At 37.3% G+C, this 22,609-nt stretch overlaps 3 protein-coding genes across 3 annotated transcripts; 1 reads left to right on the top strand and 2 right to left on the bottom strand.

The window, feature by feature from the left end:
• Nucleotides 1-8,639: 8,639 nt before the first annotated feature.
• On the top strand, nucleotides 8,640-12,867 carry LOC109178723 (synaptotagmin-5-like). Its single transcript, XM_019328258.1, has 13 exons — nucleotides 8,640-9,020; nucleotides 9,113-9,217; nucleotides 9,288-9,338; nucleotides 9,581-9,701; nucleotides 9,838-9,959; nucleotides 10,230-10,331; nucleotides 10,479-10,553; nucleotides 10,741-10,820; nucleotides 11,007-11,157; nucleotides 11,246-11,476; nucleotides 11,632-11,916; nucleotides 12,031-12,144; nucleotides 12,519-12,867. Exons 1-13 carry the CDS (start codon nucleotides 8,916-8,918, stop codon nucleotides 12,663-12,665), a joined length of 1,689 nt encoding a protein of 562 aa, XP_019183803.1. The 5' UTR covers nucleotides 8,640-8,915; the 3' UTR covers nucleotides 12,666-12,867.
• Nucleotides 12,868-13,937: 1,070 nt separating this feature from the next.
• Nucleotides 13,938-14,471, bottom strand: LOC109178745 (agamous-like MADS-box protein AGL61). The gene has a single exon (XM_019328286.1). The coding sequence runs from the start codon at nucleotides 14,469-14,471 to the stop codon at nucleotides 13,938-13,940; it is 534 nt and encodes a 177-aa protein (XP_019183831.1).
• Nucleotides 14,472-18,586: 4,115 nt separating this feature from the next.
• LOC109178746 (agamous-like MADS-box protein AGL61) lies at nucleotides 18,587-19,147 on the bottom strand. Its single transcript, XM_019328288.1, has one exon. It carries the CDS (start codon nucleotides 19,145-19,147, stop codon nucleotides 18,587-18,589), a length of 561 nt encoding a protein of 186 aa, XP_019183833.1.
• Nucleotides 19,148-22,609: the final 3,462 nt, after the last annotated feature.

Consider the following 22,609-nt stretch of genomic DNA (forward strand, 5'->3'; position numbering starts at 1 on the left):
TCACTAGCCGGCCAGAAGACAAGGGGTTCCGTAGTACACTCCCGAGTGGTTGATCCGTCAGGACCCGGACGGTATGGGCTTGGAAATAAGGCGCCAACTTGCGAACGGTGACCACCAAGGCATACACGATCTTTTCCAGGGCAGTGTACCGTGTCTCGGCAGCTTTCAGTGAGCGGCTTACATAGTAAACCGGGTGCTGGACTCGGTCCTCCTCTCGAACCAACACCGAACTTACCGCTTTGGCCGAGGCGGCGAGGTACAACAGTAATGGCTCGCCCTCCTGGGGGGTAGACAGTACTGGGGGAGTCGACAGATATCGTTTTAATTCCTCGAACGACTGTTGGCATTCGGCAGTCCAAGTGAATCCCTCTTTCTTCTTCATGGCTTCGAAGAAAGGCACAGTCTTATCCGCCGATTTGCTCAGAAAACGGCTGAGAGCGGCCAGTCGTCCGGTCAAGCGTTGTAGGTCTTTGATAGTAGTAGGAGGCTGCATGTCGAGGATGGCTTGTACTTTCTATGGGTTAGGCTCAATGCCTCGTTTGGTGACCATGTAGCCCAAGAACTTACCGCCCTGGACGGCGAACGCACACTTCTTGGGGTTCAGTCGGAGGTTATACTTTATCATTACTTTAAAGCAGTCGGCTAAATCCTCCGCGTGCTTGTCCTCCTCTCGACTCTTGACGAGCATGTCGTCGACGTACGCGGCCATCGACTTTCCTAGCAGGTGGTGGAATAACCGGGCGACCATTCGGGTGTACGTAGCCCCGGAATTTTTGAGTCCGAATGGCATGACTTGATAGCAATACACTCCGTCCGGAGTTAGGAAGGCGGTCTTCTCCTCGTCTGCCGGGTGCTTGAATATTTGATGGTACCCTCTGAAGGCATCCATAAAACTGAGCAACGCCGACCCGGCCGTCTCGTCGACTAGCTGGTCGATTCGGGGCAGAGGAAACGGATCCTTTGGGCACGCTTTGTTAAGATCTGTGTAGTCTACACACATTCGCCACGTCGGGGGCTTGGGCACAAGGACCACGTTAGCCAACCATTCCGGGTACTTGACCTCACGGACGTGTCCGGCTGCTAACAGCGTGCTGACTTCTTTCTTCACAAACTCCCTCCGTTCGTTGGCCAAGTATCGTTTCTTTTGCACGACCGGCCGGTGCTCCGGGTCTACGGCGAGTCGATGCGATATGACCGATCGATCTACGCCGGGCATATCTTCTGGGCCCCAGGCGAAGACCAGCCGGTGCTCTTGGAGTACTCTCGTGATTTCCCCCTTTAACTTCTCCGAAAGGCCGACTCCGATTCTCACTCGCCTGCTTGGCTGCGCTGGGTCCACTTCAACTTCCTCTAGCTCGACGGCCGGCTCCGGGCGTGGTATCACTGTTTTCTTAGGGGGCCTCTCGGTGATCTCATGGACCTGCATCCCACGCTTGCCCATACCTCTACATGCCTGCAGATAGCAGTCGCGGGCGACCTTGCGGTCACAACGCACCGTTCCTATTCCGTTCGGCGTGCGGAATTTCAGGCACAAATGTTCGATTGAGATCAGAGCCCCGAGGTCTTCCAAACCCGGGCGGCCGAGTATGGCGTTGTGTGAGCAGGCTAGATCGACCACGATGAACTTCATGCTCAACTGCTGCACATTCGGATAGCTGCCGATTTCCACAGGAAGAGTGATGGACCCTTCCGCCTCCACCGAGTCCCCGGTGAAACCGGCGAGAGGGGTGTTCACGGGCCTGAGCTGTTCTCGGGTCAGCCCCATCTTGGTAAAGGTCTCCAGGTACAGTACGTTGACGCTGCTCCCGGTGTCGACCAGGATTCGGCGAACGACCACACCGTTGATGTCCATGGCGATGACCAACGCGTCTCGATGCGGGGTTTCCCCGGCTGGCAGGTCTTTATCGGTGAACACGATGGGCTCCCGGCATATCTTTTTGGAGCTCTCTTCTCGACCATAGGCTGGCAGGTCTTTATCGGTGAACACGATGGGCTCCCGGCATATCTTTTTGGAGCTCTCTTCTCGACCATAGACTGTTCCGACATATAGCTGCCGAGCCCAGGCTTTTCGGGTGTTCGCGGAATCGCCGCCTTCTGGCCCACCGACTATCATGTTAATGACCGGCTTCTGGCGCCATTGGGCTTCATCCTCTTCGGAAGCCGGCTGCTTGCCTCGGCTGTTTTCTGAGTCGGCGACGGGTCCCTCACCTCCTCGGCCGGTCGACCCTCGCTTCCATTGGTTAGGGGGCGATGTCCCTTGCTGGATGATCCCCTCCATAATCTTCTTTAGATAGTAGCATTCTTCTGTGCTGTGAGTATAAGATTTGTGATAGCGACAATATTTAGAAGTCTTACCCGTATCCTCGTCCGCTGCTCGGTCGTCCATCGGCGGAGGCGGAGGCGGGGCGACCGCCTGTACTTCGCGGACTGGTCGCTCTGGAACCGGTCGATAGGTGTGAACGACGGGTCGGTCATACGGTCGCCTGACCTCGGGTCGCCGGGCGGCATCCGAACGCCTTTCTCTCGTTTCCACCCGCGTCCTTTTTCCGTTGGCGGACCCACCGACCTCGCGCTGCCGTTTATGCTTCATGGCCTGCTCTGTGTTGGCCCTCTTATTGGCCATCTGGACAGCCTCCGCGTATGTCGCCGGGCGGTTGTCCCTTAGATCTCGATACAGCTGTCCGGATCGCAAAGATTCAATGAAGAAGGTGAGCGCTGTTTGGTCCTCCACCTCTTCTATCGACTGGATCTCCTTCTGCCAGCGAGCAAGATAGGCTTTCAAGGACTCGCCTTCATCCTGATGGATGTCGCCTAAGTGCGTCAGATCCTTCTGTGGCTTGATGTTAGCGGCATAGTGGCTCATGAAGCGGTCTGCCAGTTCTTCAAAGCTGTGGATCGACCCTGGGGGCTGACTTACAAGCCATCTTTGGGCGGGCCCCTTCAGCGTAGGTAAGAAGGCACGGCACATGACCGGATCCCGCACTCCTAGGACTTGCATCTTAGCTTGGTAACTCAATAGATGTTCTCGCGGGTCGCCTGATCCGTCGAATGTGGCTTGCTCCGGGAACTTAAAGTCGTTCGGTATCTTAAAGGCCATAACCTCGTCTGAGAAGGGTAAGGCGGTCAGCAACGTACGTCCTGGGGATTTGGTTTTTCCTTCCATCCGCTCTTTCAGGCTTCGTACCTCCTGTACTAGGTTAGCCACTTCGATCCTCTCCCGGGTGCGATTTCCCGTGGATTCCGTGCTTTCACCGACCTCAGATTCAGCCGGTGGGACGGGGTTGCGGGGAGGTTGCTCCACACGACGAGTCTCAGTCCTGGCTCTTTTGGTTCGGCTCTTCTCTCGTGCAGCTTGTCGGTCGCGGGCGACTAATGGGGCACGACTGGGCTCCTTTCGGCCTAATCGCTCCCTTGCCGACCGACGTCCGATGCTGGGACCCAGCCGGGAATGAACGGATTGCACCGGTTGGCTTTCTGCCCGTCGGCTCAATTGCCGATTGTCTGGCCTCTGAGGCGGTTGCAACTCGCGTTGCAACTGGCGAGTGATGGACTGTTCTCTCACTCCTAGGCTCGCTTCCGCGCAGGCGCGTCCGATTGCACGCAACTGCTCCGGGGTGAGCTGCACTTGAGGTAATTGCGGGTTTCTCAGCGGCGTCGGCGGCGGTGTCGTCTCGTTTTCATGGCTTCGGGCGTTTCTTCTATTCAGCTGGTTTCTCAAGTCGGCCTCTCGTCCGTTGTCTTGACGGCTCGACTGTTCCCCGCTTCCAGCCATGTCTGGAGCTGACCTGATTCAACTATTGTTTCTCGGACTCGCCTCACCCAAGAGGACACGTGACTCTTCGTTTCAATCCCCACAGACGGCGCCAGTGATGGTTTTTGGGTTTTCGAGCCCAAGGAGGACCAACACAACCTTAAGCTGGAGGATACACCTTTCCCAAAAGGGTTTGAGTCTTAGTAAAATATGATGCTTAGTAGTACTTGTCTATTCCCTCTCCGGGTTCTTGAATCTGCCTCATACAATGGTGGAGGAGCCCTCTTTATAGTGGCTCCTCCTCTACTGACTTAAAGGCTTATGATGGCCGACTTAAAGATTACATTCAATGCGCCGAGCCGTTGGGCGACGTTACGGATTCTGCCAACGGCTCTCTTTTGGCTAGTAACTGGCGGACCGAGCCCGGCCTTTAATGCCTCAACGGCTCCTTGTCTTAACTGCGTTGAAGGCTCTCTCAACGGCTCTCTGGACCGAGTCCTCTCCTAGGTCGGGCCTGGGCCGACTCCTCGTCCCCGTTTGGTATTGGGCCGTCCTTCCGGTTTCTGAACTGGGCCTCCCTCTTTGGACCTGGGCCGAGTCCTGGACTCGGCCCATGCATTCTTTCTGGGCCTCTTTTCTTGGGCCGGGGTTCTCACCCCATCACTTGGTATCCTCCATCCTCAACTCTTCTCCGATGGATTTATAGCAGCTTTTAATTGAGAACAAGCCACTATCTTCAGGGCCCCAAATGACTTTGTCCTGCACAAGTTGCTTGGGTAAAGGTATCTTCATGATTAGGTCCGCATCTCTGATTGTGAAGATGTTCCGGATAGTATATTCTTCCCAAGAATGAGTAATGGGATCAATGAGGTCTTCCACTTTTGAATTCTCCATGAACGGGTAGGGAAACGATTGAATCTTTGGATTGTTGTTATCTGGCAGCCAATTGTCTCCCCAAATGCGAGTAGACGAACCATTCCCTATTCTCCATCTGGAGTGCTTACGGATGATCTCCTGTGTTGCCATCAAGCTGCTCCAAATAAAAGAAGGATTGGAACCTAACTTTGCATCAAGAAAGGAAGACCTAACTTTGCATCCTAGAATTTGTAGTTAGGACATTTACATTTGTGATTTTTACACAAATTTTGCATAACACAAAATCTACCCTTAGGATTTTAACTGATGTGAATGGTGTTTTTTTTTTTTTTTCAAAAAGTTTACTCTTTGTTTTTGCAGGAGTATTTAAAAGAAAAATAAAATAAAAGAGACTAAAGTGCGCAAGTGAAGCACATTTCGCGCCTGCTGGGGCACGTCAGAGTGGCTGCCAGCTGGCGGCCACTATGACTCAAAAACCTTTGTTTGCTATTTTTTTTTTTTTTTAGAATTTTCAGATTATGTTTTTTTTTTTCCTTTTGCTTTTTTTTTTTTTTTTTTTTTTTTCCCTCCCTCTTCTCACTCCTATGTGGCACTCAAAAAAATACAAAAAATTTTCACTACTATGGATGCTCTTAGGCCATCCCCAGTAGGGAGATTTTGCACAAATTTTAAGAAGAAAAATGCAAGGTGGAGGAGAGAGGAGAGAGGAGGCTGAGATTGTTGCAGTAAAATGGGAATTTTATCAGTAATTTGGGTCCCATCTATTTAATAATTTGGGCATTCCTTGCTCGTTTATAAGAAACAGCGCGCCCAGCGAGCGCGTTAATCTTTTTGTTTTTTTTTTCTTTTTTGTTTATTTCTTTTTCTCTCATTTTCTCTTTCCTAATCACACCTATAAAATCCCCTTAAAATTTTCACACTATTGAGGATGCCCTTAGAGCATCCTCAATAGTGTGAGGTATTTGAAGAGTTTTTGAAAGACTACGAAATAGAAAATGAGAGGGGAGAAAATAATGAAAAGAAAAAAAATAAAATCAAAATCTGAAATTTATTTTTTTAAAAAATACAGATTTACGTGCCTAAGAGGGCGCGACTACATGCGCCCGACTGGGTGCGAGAGTTGCGCCTCACGCGTTGTGAGGCGCAACTCTTCTCCTCAGTGGTGAGATTCACTCACTGCAAATTAAAAAATCACGTATTTACTATAGAACCTCACCCATTCTCTCTTTTCACATTTTCTCATTCACATTATTTATCGTTTTTTAAAAAATCGTGATAAATCTTCTATTAAGGATGCCTTAGATAAATTCTCATGTCAGCAAGTCCAGGGGTGTCTCGCAGACTAGCATATAGCTCCTAGTAGGGGTGCTTCAACTATGAGTGGGACCCTCAAGTTCCAACCATATCTTGATGGTATTTTTTTTTTGTTTTTTTTTATACATTTAATGTTTTCAACCAAGCTATATTAAAAAGTTCTTAGGCTATCTTTATCACTGTAATACTCTCTCACTTTTAAAAGTGAGTCCTATTTTCACATCATTATATTTACAATTTGTAATTTTAACACACTTTTAAAAGTGAGACCACATTTTTAATACTATTATTATTTAAATGTGATAGAAATGTACTTAAAATGCAAATTTTAATTAATAAATAGTGACATGGCTTATGCCATGTCACTTTGAAAGAAGCAAAATCTTAGGGATAAAGATAGCCTTAGGCTATCCTTACCCCTGTAATACTATCTTACTTTAAAAAATGAGTCCACTCCCACATCATTAAATTTACAATTCTTCAACTATTTTCTCTATATCCCTAAAATACTCTCTCACTTTTAAAAGTGATCTCACTTTCATATTATATTATTATATTATATAAATATAATAATAAAATAATATTAAAATAACAAAAAGTAAAAAAAAAAAAAAAGTCAAAAGGTTGTAGCAAGCTTTCAAGCCACATAGGATAAAAAAAATAAAACAAAATAAAAATAAATATTCCACATTATCTTACTGCTTACACACTATAGTATTTTGCAAGAGGTCCTCTTTCAGGAATGAAAACAGCCTTAGTAGTTAGTATTCTTGTCTAAGAATAAATTGCAAACAAATCTGTTTCCAAATTCTCACCTATTTCTTGAGGGATTTCTTTACCTCAGGTACTTCTTTCCAATTCTAACTCTATTTTTCGAAGAAAATTCAATGGATCAAATTCGAGTTGTAGTACCTAATAAGACTACGAGACTATCTTGGTTAATAAAAAAGACAAGCAAGTGAGCAACATGCCACTAATGTTGATCGCGCTATGCGTTAGTCTCTACCTCAATCGTGGCCCTAGCTAGGATGTTGCCTCTCATTCTCTCAATTAAGTGTATGCTTCCATATAAAAAAAAATAATAACGGGCCGTTATTCGTTCAGAAAATTTAATTTAACAACTCAGAGACACAAAGGCTCCTGTACAACGTAAATAACTTGAGTCAAATCTAAATAGTCAAAACTTAAAGTTTTGTTTGATTTAAAAAATCGAAACTCAAACTCAATTTTTTTTAGATCGAGCTCGACTCTACACAAGTTTAAGCTATTCAAGCTTAATTCAAATACGTAAAATACTTAAAGTTGTATTTTTCTAAAAATTTATTTTTGTTAAAGTTGTAATTACCAAATATTTGATTCAAATTATGATTTTGATTCCATTATTCGAACCAAACGTCCCTAAATTCAATAATAATTCTTTTCCAAATACTATCGAATTAAGTGTGTAATCAATAAAAGATAAGAACTAATAATTCAAGAATATAATCTTAATGTTACTAAGCTTACTTCACGTCAATTAAGTTGGAGAGTGTTGTTGGATATTATCCGATGAATCCACGAATAACGCATCTTTGTCTCCGTAGTCCTCAATATGCACATCAACAATCTTAAATATTAAGCCACATAGCTATGCTATATATTAATTTCAAACTTATGGACTTTGGCGTTGCATGCATGCTTCTTAAAGCCATATGGCTTTAAGCATTTAATTTTCACATCTTAAAGTAATTTTCACATCTTAAAGCCCATTTAATTTTCACAAGACTTTCACATCTTAAAGTCATATGGTCTTGTGAAAATTAAATGCAACATTCAATTTTCACAAGACCATATAGCTTTATTATATATAGGATAGGATGAGATAATAAAAGAGTAGCACTAAATGTGACAATACCACAATAATCGATTAATAAAGTAAAATTTGCTCATATAAATCAGAGAGAATACTATTGAGCTTCAATTTAGATTACACATATTTCAATTTGGTATTAGAGTACGTCTACCTATCTAAAATGTTATAAGTTTAATTTGAATCTCCACACTATGGTCTACATGTTGTGTGTGTATGTCAAAAAGTAATTAGAAGGTTAAAATCTCCGACCCGCAATATGATTCACGTGTTGTGCGTAACCTGTCAAAAAGTAACCGACAAGTGCAAATCTCTACTCTATGATTCACAACTTATAAAAATGTAATTGATGGGTTTGAGTCTTTGTGCTATGGTCAGCGCATTGTGTGTGGTCTATCAAAAAGTAATATGTTCATACACGTAAGGAGGCGTCTTGTCATTTGTTGTAGTAAACTCACTCATTGATTGTAATATATAATTGTGTAATATAACATATTGTAAAGTTTTAGGTTAAAAGTCAAGAAAGCAATGAAACAAGTATCAAAATCACAGAATATTTGCAACACAAATTGAGTGGTGTCACTGGCGTAGATGGCTCAGCATTTCCGGCCTTTGATGACCCACCATGGCTGACCTCCCAATCAATTGATTATCAGATATTACAATAATTCACCTACCTTTAATCAAAGGCTACAATAATCTTGTCTCGTCAATGACAAAAAATGAACATGGAAAATGAAACCTAACAAATAAATTAAATTGGTGAAAAAAATAAATAAATTGGTGAAACCTAACAAATAAGAGTTGTTGACATGCTTTGTCTGATTGTGTGTTCCGAAAAGGATAATGTGATGACATGTAAGAATAGAATTGGTTCCAAGCGTCATGGCCTCACCACCTTAACCACGTTGTCGGCAGATTGCAAGTTGCAGCCATGCATCCTTTTCATCTTTTCGCTTTCTGGCAACAGAATTCGCGCTTTTGGCCGCGCAAATCCTTTGATTACAACGACCAAAATCCACTCATTTCGCCAACTCTAATACCCCATAATCAGTAATCGCCAGAAAGCACTTCACTCTTCCAAGGACTTCAATTCACTCCATAGAGTCTTTCAGAGGCCCAAAGATGGCGTTTTTGTTTGGAATAGTGATCGGAATCGCATTCGGGTTGGCTTTAGTTATCGCGTTTGTGAAGTCGGAAAACAGTCGGTCCAAACGCCGTTGTGAACTGGTAACTGAATTCTACTACTTATTACTGTGTCTGCTCGTATTTTTTTTTTTTTTGGTATTTATTCATTTATTTATTTGAACTACCGGAAAAAGGCTACTACGGTTGCGGCGTATGCAAGAATGAGCGTGGAAGATTCCAGAAAGATCTTCACCCCTGACCAGTACCCTTCTTGGGTTGTCTTCTCTAAGTACCAGAAGGTCCAATCTTTGCCTCTGTGTATAACTATTTTACAGAATTCAATTCCCATTTTCCTTTCTCAATTTTCAGTTGAAGTGGCTAAATAGTCATCTCGAAAAGATCTGGCCATACGTGAATGAGGTAAGAATTCTATTCTTCGCTGTGCAGGGATTTTGTGCTTATAGGGTGAGAATCCTTATTGGTAAAACGGGTTGAATCAAGATAGAAATGTAATACTTATGCTGACGGGATAAATTGACTGATTGTTACTTATGAGCAAAATTGTGATAATTAATAATTTTGATGCACAATGTAATACATATGTGGAAAACTGTAATACTTATGAAAAACCTGACTCGTTTCACATATGAGGAGTGCATTAGGCGGCGTCGGAGTTGATTAAGATGAACGTCGAGCCTGTTCTGGAATCATACAGGCCAGTGATTTTGGCATCATTGAAATTTTCAAGGTTCACTCTTGGTACTGTTGCCCCACAGTGCACAGGTTGGAGCCTTAATTTGGTTGTTTACATGTTCCTTAAGTTGCTCATAATGAATGCCACTGAATTATATAATTTCTTGAGCTCATCATATTAAGGCAGAGTATTTGTGATGATGACGTGAATTGAGCTTTTCTTTAGGAATTTCTATCATTGAAGATGGAAGTGAAGGGATTACCATCGAGTTACAGGTGCAGTGGGATGGAAATCCGAGTATAATACTTGATATTAAGACTTATCTCGGTGTTGCACTACCTGTGCAGGTAACTAAGTTGTTGGTTAGTTGAATGCTACTGAGCCTTCTTGGTTTGAACTGGTCAGTTATGGGAAACCTAGGCTGGTTTACCTCATTGTGATCCTTTGCTGGCTAGGGTCACAAGGTGGGGTTTACCCAGTGCACACTCTCGGGTAGTGGTTGCGGGTTTTCCTTTGTCACCCAAAAACAACTGATTCTTAGGGATTAGGACAAAAAAAAACGTTCTTTCTATTTCATAGAATTTCACTTCATGCCATCTGATTCTGCCCTTTTATAGGTGAAAAACATTGGGTTTACAGGGGTTTTCAGGCTGATCTTAAGGCCGCTTGTAGATGAGCTTCCTTGCTTTGGAGCTGTATGTGTTTCTCTAAGACACAAGGTGATATATAAGCTTCTACTCTCGAGTTTTGTCTTAGATAAGTGAAGGGAATTTGGTTAAAAGCTCTAAGACAGTTCTATTAACTCATAGAACCGCATCTAAACTGGCATTGGCATCTGTGGCTTACGAGCATTTTTTTACTTGCAGAAAAAGCTGGATTTTACGCTCAAAGTAATTGGCGGTGATCTGACAGCAATACCTGGCGTCTCTGATGCGATTGAGGTTCGGTGAAAACGTTGACTTAATTGCATCAGTTTCTTTTAGAATTGCAAACAGGCAAACCAAGCTAAACATCTAGTGTTTATACTACTTAAAAAAATTGTATGGTCAATTGATATATTGTCAATGTTTTTGGTGTTTTGTTGGAGGATGTAGTCTTGGTTTAACAAAATGATATTCAATTCTCTAGGGCACAATACGAGATGCTATTGAAGATTCTCTCATGTGGCCTGTTCGGAAAGTTATTCCCATTTTACCTGGGGATTACAGGTATTACACTAAGTAACAAACAATTTATTCCTGATTAGTATTACATTTTCATCTTGACTTGACCCGTCTCACGGACAAGGATCCGTGAGGCAGTCTTCCACAAGTTTTTGCCTAGTAATATTGTTGTGCTTGATAATAACGTCGATTTCTAATTGAGATTCTGAGTTTCTTTTGTTTTTGTTTTAGTGACCTTGAACTGAAGCCAGTTGGATTGTTGGAGGTTAAACTTATTCAAGCAAAGGGGTTAACAAATAAGGACATAATTGGGAAATCTGATCCTTATGCAACATTATATGTACGCCCCTTACGTGATAAAACAAAAAAGAGCAAAACAATTGTAAGTTGTTCATCTGTTTCCTTTCAAGAATTCTCTGCAGGATCCATTTGACCAAGTAAATATAAACGAGTATAATTCTTCTTTTCAGAACAATGACTTGAACCCAGTTTGGAACGAGCATTTTCAGTTTGTTGTTGAAGATCCATTAACACAGCACTTGGTGGTAAAGATCTACGATGATGAAGGGCTTCAGTCAAGCGAGTTGATTGGATGTGCTCGTGTCAGTTTGAACGAGCTCGAGCCCTGCAAAGTTAAGAATGTATGGCTGGAGCTCGTGAAAGACTTGGAGGTTCAAAGAGACCAAAAATATCGGGGGCAGGTCAGAACTGTATCCTTTTGACATAGTGATAAGCGCTTGATCCTAACAAATTTTATTTAAAAATTGAAAACGATTCGGTTTTGGGATAGAAATTAAAAGACAGTCAAAATACAAATAGAGGGTGTTTTATGATGCTTATTGTGGACATTCATTAGGTGAACTTGGAGCTGTTGTACTGCCCCAATGGCATGAAGAATGGGTTTATGAACCCTTTTGTCGAGGACTACTCCATGACCGCATTAGAGAAAATTTTCGAAAGTGAGGCAGAAGCTACAGAAAATGGAGCTGATATGAACAAAAGAAAGGAGGCCATTGTGCGAGGCGTACTTTCTGTTACTGTCATTTCTGCTGATGACCTTGCTCCCACAGATCTAATGGGAAAGGCCGACCCGTATGTTGTGCTTTCTTTGAAGAAAGCCGGAATCAAGAACAAAACCAGGGTATATATGATACCTCTATTTCTTGTGTTTGTATTATATTTCAGCAATAGATTAGTTTCTTCTATTGATTTTCTTAATCTGAATCCAGTCTGGATATCCATTTTGTATTTCCAGGTTGTAACAGACAATCTGAATCCTGTCTGGAATCAGACTTTCGACTTTGTTGTTGAGGATGGATTGCATGATATGCTGATTATAGAAGTATGGGATCATGACACGTTCGGAAAGGTAAAAATACATTGTTTTTTGCGAAAATGGTTATGCTTCTTAAGAACATGAGTTCATTATAAATCTTTTATACTACTATGCCAAGTGCTAGAGAAAGCAATCTCGATCTTTAAGTTATGTGTATTTAATCCTTTAGGAATATTTGTTGACAATGTGGGTTGGATTCTACCTAGAGTCACATGCTTATACTTGCTATAGCTCGTAGTTTCCTTATATACTGTCACATTTTCAAGAGGCAGGGTGCTGGATTTGACCCTTATTTGCCAGCCTTGACTGTGCAACTGTGACCTGACTCTGATACCACTTGTTGCAACTTTATCAGCCAGTCTTTGGCTAAACCGTGTGTTCTTCGATTTCTTTTTGGGTGCTTGCAGGATTATATGGGGCGGTGCATCTTAACTTTGACGAGGGTTTTGTTAGAAGGCGAATACAAAGAAACGTTCGAACTAGATGGAACGAAATCAGGAAGAATCAACCTGCATCTCAGGTGGACACCACAGCCAATTTTCAGGGACACTTAGGTGTGAAATGGTGAATGCAGCCTCATGTGAAGTTGCCCTCTTTGGCCCCCTTTCAAGCTCTGATCTGCAGAGGATGCTGCTCTAATCTTATTTGGGGGACTATAAATAACATTTGGCTTGAAAGGTTGTGGAATTGAAGTAAATATAATATCTGTTGTACGTATATATATATTAACTGTTTAATTAAAATCAGAGATTCTGATAATTTGCAGAAACTTAGCTTGTTGTACAGAATAAGGGTACACACACACACACTAAGAACGAAATATCTGGTGTCCTTACTTTTGTTTCTTACAATTTTATTTTTGCTAGTTTTTCTCACCTCTTCATGTTGTTAGAGAACTTTTTGCAACATATTACATATCAAGCAACAAATTTTCATGAGAAACAAAACACTTCCATGAGAAAACAAAAATACTTGGGGTGTGTTTGGTTCATGGGTTTATACATTAGGAATGTAAATCAAAATCATAGTTAGTGTTTGGTTGATAACTTTTTAGAACACAACTTGGATTTTGATTACCGCTTTAATTAAAAATTCCATTTCCTAATTAAAAATGGGCATTATTCCATCTTATTGATAATCTAATTTTTAAGTTTGGATTAATATTTTTAGATTTTTAAAATTTTTTTTGTTCATTTTGATGCTTTAGATGTCATTATATTATATGAAGAATTGTCTTGCTTTTTTTTTTTTTTTTTTTTTGGTTTTTGTATTTTTAAAACATTTATTCCCATTATAGAGTCGGATCATACTCAATCAAACATTAATATTAGTAATCATTTCAATTCCACCCGACTACCAAACATGCAAAATACTTTCATCAGAACTCATTACCATAACAAGTATTTGATTCCTATTTCAATTATAATTCTCATATGCGAACCAAACATGGCGTATTGTTAGTTTCGTCAATAACTATTGTTGTTAACTTCCTATGTGGAAGGTTTTTTTTTTTTTTTTTTTTTTTTTTCTTTGTACTATAGAATAAATTAAATTTGACAAAAAAAAAAAGTAAATGCCAATATATTATTGCCATAAATAATTTATTAAAATATCAAAACTCTAACATGAATATTAAAAGATAACAAGAATGCACATGTGCAGTCATATTATCTCTTAATCAATCATTTGTATATAACTTTTTCAAAACATAATAAAATGCGAAAATGATATAAAAAAAAATATAGTGCTAAATATCACAAATATCTTAATTCTTCTGATTAGGTCTCTCGGGGAATGTCCGTCACCATTTGGTTCTTACTAGTTCATTAGAGGGCACTACCACCGCTAGGACCAACATCATCATGAGCAATTTTGGCTTGTGCATGAACTTTCATTTTTGCTTGCAAAACATCACATCGAAGCATTTCCATGCGGTGTTTCATGGCTTGTAGCTCTGATAATGGAAGATCAGAAATAGGAGGTCTGGCTTTTTCAGCATCACGCAGAGCTTGATTTAGTTTCATTTGATCTTGAATTTGCATTTCAAGGTCAGTAATTCGAGAATACTGAATTTGCATGTTGACCTCCTGCTGAGCAGGCAAGTGTTGTTCGGTGAAATTGGTTTGCGCCATAGGATTATCCCCAAAATATTTTTTTAGGATCGTATCCATGTTAGGGTTGCTGAAAGTATAAGCCTTGCCAGAAGGTGAAAAAAACACCAACAACATCTCCACGCCACACAGTGTAGATATCTCGTTGGCCTTCTTGATAAGGCCATCGCGACGTTTCGAAAAGGTGCCACTACGTTGAGCATCATTTTCAATTCGAGATAGGGGAATCCTCTGTCGACCTCTACCCATTCTTCCAGTACTATTATTGCTAGACATTTTTTTTTAAAAAATATAATTCACTCACAAAGATATAGAGATTAAGTGTATTAATAATATAGAATGAGTGGTGTATTTATAGTCGATTGCCCTTGTTTTTCCATGAACTTTTCAATTCGATGTGATTGATTGAAATATTTTTATTATGGTATTAAAATAAAAACAAATTAAATTAGATGTTTACAGCTCAGCCATGGATGGAGATTTTCACCGGTTGGTATATAGGATCATAAATTTGTAATTATATAATGGAAATATTTAATGTTTTTCATGTATAGATACGTAAGATCTATAATTGGTCATAACAAAATGGAAATTTTGGCTGTCATATAAAATATTTCTTTATTGTATTAGCTATTTAATTGATTTAGGCATGGGGTTCAAATGACTACAATATATTACCATAGGTGCTTTGAGAATAGTGGGAGAAGAAATTTTATCTAATCTAAAAACATATAAGTGTGAATGAAAGTTATATCCTTCATTTATGTCCGTTTTTCCGATAAGTTTTATATATATATATATATATATATATATATATATATATATATATATATATATATATATATATATATATATATATTATGTTATACAGGTTGTACTTTACAATATTTTAGACAAACATACCCCTATCGTTATAACTTCCGTTATCTTTTCCACTATCATTACCATGCACATGCATCCACCATATATTTTCTTATCTTCTTCAATAATAATAATATTTATACATTATAATTTGGAGTTATTTCCTACCATATAAATATCAAATGTATAAAAATGTTTAAATTATTATTATTATTATTATTATTATTATTATTATTATTATTATTATTATTATTATTATTATTATTATTATTATTATTATTAATGGAATTGAACATTCCTATATTATTATTATTATTATTATTATTATTATTATTATTATTATTATTATTATTATTATTATTATTATTATTATTATTATTATTATTATTATTTATAATAATGAGAAAATTGTAAAAAATGCCCCTCTATAATATGTTAATTATCAATGTCACCCATAAATTATGAGTTGTGTAAATGTTGCCCCTCAATTATCAAAATGGTGCACATATAGCCCCTCCCGTAACGGACCTGTGGTTCCCTACCGCTGTCCCTCGCTGGTACTTCGAAGCGAGGGAGGGAAAAAGCAATTAAATTACATATTTACTCCGACTTAACGGTGTCGTACACTAACGGGGAACCACATGTCCGTTACGGGAGGGGCTATATGTGCACCGTTTTGTTAATTGAGGGGTAACATTTACACCACTCATAATTCAGGGGTGACATTGATAGTTGACATATTATAGAGGGGCATTATTTATAATTTTCCCTATAATAATTTAAATATAAAAAAACTTAATATAAAATATTAATATTGGGCACCTAATTTTTGCGTATCGCGCATAAGAAAATACAAGTTATTCTAATAAGGGAATAAATAATAGGTCTCTCAAGAGATTTTCTACGTATTGCAACGGAGACTATAGTCCGACCTTGAGGAAATTGGTTACCAATATTTGTGAATGGGACCCGTTCACCTTTAAAACGAGAGTTTCATCGTCTAAGAGCGCGGTCTGATAGCCTAGAAATTTTGAAATTTCTTGGGAATTTAAAAGGTGAGTAAATTATTCCCACATTTGGTACAATCTTTGACTTAGGAAAGTTTGAGCCAATGAAAATTACATTCCATAATATTAAGGAAAGTAAATCCCGCCTAAAGGAGGTATGATTTTTTCCCGGGTGGCTAGAAATCTACCAAATTTATTCAATTATGTATTTATCTTCTTCTTCTTCTTCTTTTTTTTTTTTTTTTTTTTTTTTTTTTTTTAACTTTAGGTTAAAGGTCTCTTATAAATATAAAAAAATTTGGTAACAAGGATACAATATGATTCATTACATAACGATGCAGTACGTATGTGTGTGTAACTATATATATATATATATATATATATATATATATATATATATATATATATGCAGTACTTCATATAAATAACCTTTGGCTTGAAAGATGGTGGAAATTGAAGTAATATCTGTTGCATTGTACATATATATTAACTGTTTAATTAAATCAGAGATTCTGACAATTTGCAGAAACTTAGCTTGTTGTACAGAATAAGGGTGAAATCAATGACTTCAAATGCTCATTGAATTTGGAAGAACCATTGCCTAGTATATAACTAGGATAATTTTGTTTCTTTAGTTATTTCAAGCATTAGTATAACTATCTAATTTAAATAGCTTTTTTTGTATATGAGAATGGATAACCAGAGAAATATCAATATTTATTATTCAATACCTTTTTATTTATCTTCCTAAGTCATCATCACGTGGCGGAAGCTAATGTCAACATATACATGTTGTTGGACAACTTGTTGGAACATATTGCATATCAAGCAACAAATTTTCATGAGAAACAAAACACTTCCATAAGAAAAAAAAAATAAAAATACTTAGGGTGTGTTTGGTTAATGGGTTTTATACATTAGAAATATGAATTAAAATCATAGTTAGTGTTTGGTTGACAACTTTGCATAGCATAACTTGAATTTTGATTACCGCTTCAATTAAAAATTTCAATCCCTAATTAAAAATGGGTATCATTCCATCTTATTGATAATCTAATTTTTAAGTTTGGATTAATATTTTTAGATTTTTAAATTTTTTTTGTTCATTTTGATGTTTTGGATGTCATTATATTATGATCAATTGCCTTGATTTTTTTATTTTTGTATTTTAAAAACATTTATTCTAATTATAGGGTCATACACAATCAAACATTAATACTAGTAAACATTCCAATTCCACCCTACTATCAAACATGCAAAATACTTTCATCAGAACCCATTACCACTAACAAGTCATTGATTCCTATTTCGATTCCAATTCTTATGTGCGAACCAAACACACCATTATTGTTAGTTTCGTCAATAACTGTTTGTTACCTTCCTATGTGGAATTTTTTTTTTCTCTTTTTTATTTTTTCTTTGTACTTTTGAGTAAATTAAGTTTGACAAAACAAATGAGTAAATACTGTTTGACCAGGACTATGTGGTCTAATGGTATCCGGGTTGGACTTCCATTTGGAAGGTTATGAGTTCGAGCCTCAGTGGAGGCGTTATTGGCTCTTTGTGTTTCAGTAGATTGAGAAAGTATATGAACAGATACTACAATGTAATAGAGCTAGTAACATTAAAAAAAAAAAAAAGTTTGACAAAACAAAAAACTAAAGTAAATGCCAATATATTATTGCCATAAATAATTTATTAAAATATCAAAACTCTAACATGAATATTAAAAGATAACAAGAATGCACATGTGCAATCATATTATCATTAAGCAATCATTTGTATATAACTTTTTCAAAACATAATAATGTAGACACTTAAATTTTGATAAATATTGATTATTTATCAATATTAGTATATTTGAATATATTTAAAATATTTTGGATAATATTGATATTATCTAATTTGTTTAATTAGATAATATCAAAAGAGTTTGAGTTTATCAAAACTCTGTATCCTACAGCTATAAATATGACCTTTCATTTCTATGTAATCACACATCTTAGAAAAAATCATAGAAAGTATTCAGAGATCACAATAAAAATGTGATCCTGAAAGTAAAAACCCCTCCTCCTCCAAAATGCATGTTGATCCAAACCTCTATTGAAGATCAAGCCATTTGAACCCGGAGGCCCTTCAAGAAGAACAAGCTATATATACAAGTCCTTCTTTGAATATCAAACCACTTGAAACCTGGAGGCCCTTCAATGGTGGAGTGTTCAAGGCATCTAATTGAAGAATCAGAGGATATCCCAGAAACTTGTACTCACACCGCATTGATATATACTACTGTAACTCAAGAATTTTGAATTTCTATATTTTATTCAATTTTCTTTGTTCACAAATAAAATACGAAAATGATATGAAAAAAACATATATTTTTTTTTTGAATGTTATGAAAAAAACATATAAATATGCTAGATATCACAAATATTTTAATTCTTCTGATTAGGTTTCTCGGGAAATGTCCGTCACCATTTGGTTCTTAATAGTTCATTAGAGGGCACTAGTACCGCTAGGACCAACATCGTCATGAGAAATTATGGCTTGTGCATGAACTTTCATTTTTGCTTGCAAAACATAAGATCGAAGCATTTCAATGCGGTGTTTCATGGCTTGTAGCTCTGATAATGGAAGATCAGAAATAGGAGGTCTTGCTTTTTTGGCATCACGCAAAGCATGATTTAGTTTCATTTGATCTTGAATTTGCATTTCAAGGTCAGTAATTCGAGAATACTGAATTTGCATGTTGACCTCCTGCTGAGCACGCAAGTGTTGTTCGGCAAAATTGGTTTGTGCCAAAGGATTATCCCCAAAATAATTTTTTAGGATCGTATCCATGTTAGGCTTGCTGAAAGTATAAGCCTTGCCAGAAGGGGAAATAAGCACCAACAACATCTCCACGCCACACCATGTAGATATCTCGTTGGCCTTCTTGATAAGACCACGGCGACGTTGCGAAAAGATGACACTACGATGAGCGTCATTTTCAATTCGAGATAGGGGAATCCTCTGTCTACCTCTACCCGCCCTTTTCGTACTATTATTGCTAGACATTTTCAAGAAAAATATAATTCACTCACAAAGATATAGAGATTAAGTGTATTGATAATATAGAATGAGTGGTGTATTTATAGCTGATTGTCCTTGTTTTCCATGAACTTTTTCAATTCAATGTGATTGATTGGAATATTTTTATTATGGTATTAAAATAAAAACAAATTAAATTGGAAGTTTACAGCTCAACCATGGATGAAGACTTTCACAAGTTGGTATATAGGATCTTAAATTTGTAATTATATAATGGAAATATTTAATGTTTTTCATGTATAGATACGTAAGATTTATAATTGGTCATAACAAAATGGAAATTTTGACTGTCATATAAAATATTTCTTTATTGTATTAGCTATTTAATAGATTTAGGCATGGGGTTCAAATGACTACTATATATTACCATAGGTACTTTGAAAATAGTGGGTGAAGAAATTTTATTATTCTAGTAAGGAAATAAATAGTAGGCCTCTCAAGAGATTTTCTACGTATTGCAACGGAGACTATAGTCCGCCCTTGAGGAAATTGGTTATCAATATTTGTGAATGGGACCCGTTCACTTCTAAAACGAGAGTTTCATCGTTTAAGAGCGCGGTCTGATAGCTTAGCTAGAAAGTTTAAAATTTCTTGGGAATTTAAAAGGTGAGTATATTATTCTCACATTTGGTGCAATCTTTGACTTAGGAAAGAATGTAATTTCCATTGGCTCGAACTTTCCTAAGTCAAAGATTGCACCAAATGTGGGAATAATATACTCACCTTTTAAATTCCCAAGAAATTTTAAACTTTCTAGCTAAGCTATCAGACCGCGCTCTTAGACGATGAAACTCTCGTTTTAGAAGTGAACGGGTCCCATTCACAAATATTGATAACCAATTTCCTCAAGGGCGGACTATAGTCTCCGTTGCAATACGTAGAAAATCTCTTGAGAGGCCTACTATTTATTTCCTTACTAGAACAATAAAATTTATTCTCCCACTATTTTCAAAGCACCTATGGTAATATATAGTAGTCATATATATATATATATATATATATATATATATATATATATATATATATATATATATGTATGTATGTATGTATGTATGTATGTATGTATGTATACATATATATATATATACATATATATACATATATATATATATATATATATATATATATATATATATATATATATATATACATACATATATATATATATACATATATATATATATATATATATATATATATATATATATATATATATATATATATATATATAGGGGCGCGATCTGGTGAGAACAGCCACCCAAGAGATAACTGAGAACCATCCAGTGCTCGCCACGTGTCCTTTGGTGCATGTAAATGCGTTATATGCGCAAGTAGTTGGTGCACTTTTACAAGTAAAAAGTGCAGGTAAAATCACTTACAGGTGCACCTACTTTCACCTACAAGTGCATGTAATTTTGTCTTGTTAACATTCATTGATCTGGTGTACCTACTTTCACCTACAAGTGCACCTACTTTCACCTAGGTTCACCTATTTATAACTATTGGTGCAGGACACGTGGAGCGCGCTTGATGGTTCTCATTTCTCTCCTGTGCGGGCAGTTCGAACCTGAACGCGATCTTTAGAGAGAGAGAGAGAGTTAGGATCATATGAGAACATGTACTTAGGTGAGCACGTGAGAACACATCATGTGCATCCATCTAATATCTTTTAATGATCTAGATTAGATTAAGTGTGTGCGAACACACATTAAATGTGTGCAAACACACTAGATTAAGTCATGGAGTACTATATTTCATCTTTATGGCCCTGAAACTTTCCAGATATTTCTAATCTAAAAATTCAAGATACTTGTTAATTTCTAATCTAAAAATTCAAAATAGCTATTAGAAGACGCCTCATGGAGTACTAAATTCTGACGCAGTGGAGAAAATCTCATCTTTCTTCTCCTTCTCAGTCTGAATTTCTAATCTAAAAATTCAAAATACTTGTTACTATATTCCATCTTTCTGCATATATATCTTGTTAATTTTCTCTGCTGCTGCGACTGCTACTTCCTCTGCTGACTTCTTCTACTTCAGGCTTCACCGAATCGCCGCTTCAACCGGCATTGCAAGACTCCACGCTCCGGTGAGCATAGCAAACGACAAGCAGCAGGAACGAAGGAGGAAGAAGAATAAATGACTTGAAATGACCTATTTGTCCTCATAATTAAATAATTATAAATGGTCTACAATTTTCAGGCAACATCTGGCCGCGAGGACCAAATCTGCTAAAAAAAACATAGTTAAAGGACTAAATTGTTAGTTTTAAAAGTTACGGATCGAAATTAACACACACACTATAGTCATAGGACCAAAAGTGTAATTTTCTCTCTCTCTCTCTCTCTATATATATATATATATATATATATATATATATATATATATATATGCAGTACTTCATATATAATTTGAGTTTAATTTTTAGCGTACTTAATTAATTTGATGACTTGATGATTTTTTGACATATGTTTTATTAATTTTACAAGTAATTTATTAAACTTCTCGATTGTTTGTTATATATATTCTTTAATGATTATTTATAGGAAAGATATATTAGAGATTATAAAATTTTTTCTAGGGAAGTTTAAACGAACCAAACTGTTGTAAATATTAATGGTGGCAATTATTTTGTAACGTTTGTAACAGACATATTAATGTCCCATTATGTATGCCATTATTATTCTATATTATATATGTGTGTAATCCTTTTGTAAGAGGAAGCCATGGAAATGAAATCATGTCACTCACTTCTCTCTCTGTCTATTACTTCTTATTGTTGATTCAATTCTTACACTCACCGGTTAGGAGCTATAGGCCAACGGGCACAAACGACAACATCACAACACGTTATCAGCCGCTCAATCCCGATGAACAGTACTTTTAAGAGTTTTCTAAGCCTTATTATTTGCAGATGCTTCAAATTGCATATTTATATGATCTGTGAATTTATACATCTGATTATATGTTCTGATCGTATATATAATCTGTGAATTTATATATACAACTTTCTATGATGCAATCATAGAGCATAAATTTTATGTTCATATTTTTGAGCAATTTTCTGGAAATATATACCAACATTACCAGTTTCTGAGATTATTTTCCAAGATGAATCCGTACAATATACACACAAATTTGTTCATGGATCTGTTTTTTTCGAAATATCAATACCCAGAATACAGATTTGGATATTTCCTTTGAACAATTTTTTTTTTCCGAAAACTGGTTCATTTATCATTATCAAGTTAATATTGACTAATTCGATTAGAGTTGCCCCCAATATAACAAACTCTTAAAGGCATATAATATATTATATTCAAGAAATTAAACTTTCTTTTCATTTTTTTATATTTTTTCATTTTTGTGTTTCACTGTAATAATTAAGGACCAATTTTTGGAGATGTTAGTAAGAATTAAATCTATGAT

The sequence above is a fragment of the Ipomoea nil genome, unplaced genomic scaffold (assembly GCF_001879475.1).
Source record: "Ipomoea nil cultivar Tokyo-kokei standard unplaced genomic scaffold, Asagao_1.1 scaffold0869, whole genome shotgun sequence".
NCBI classification, from domain to species: Eukaryota; Viridiplantae; Streptophyta; class Magnoliopsida; order Solanales; family Convolvulaceae; genus Ipomoea; species Ipomoea nil.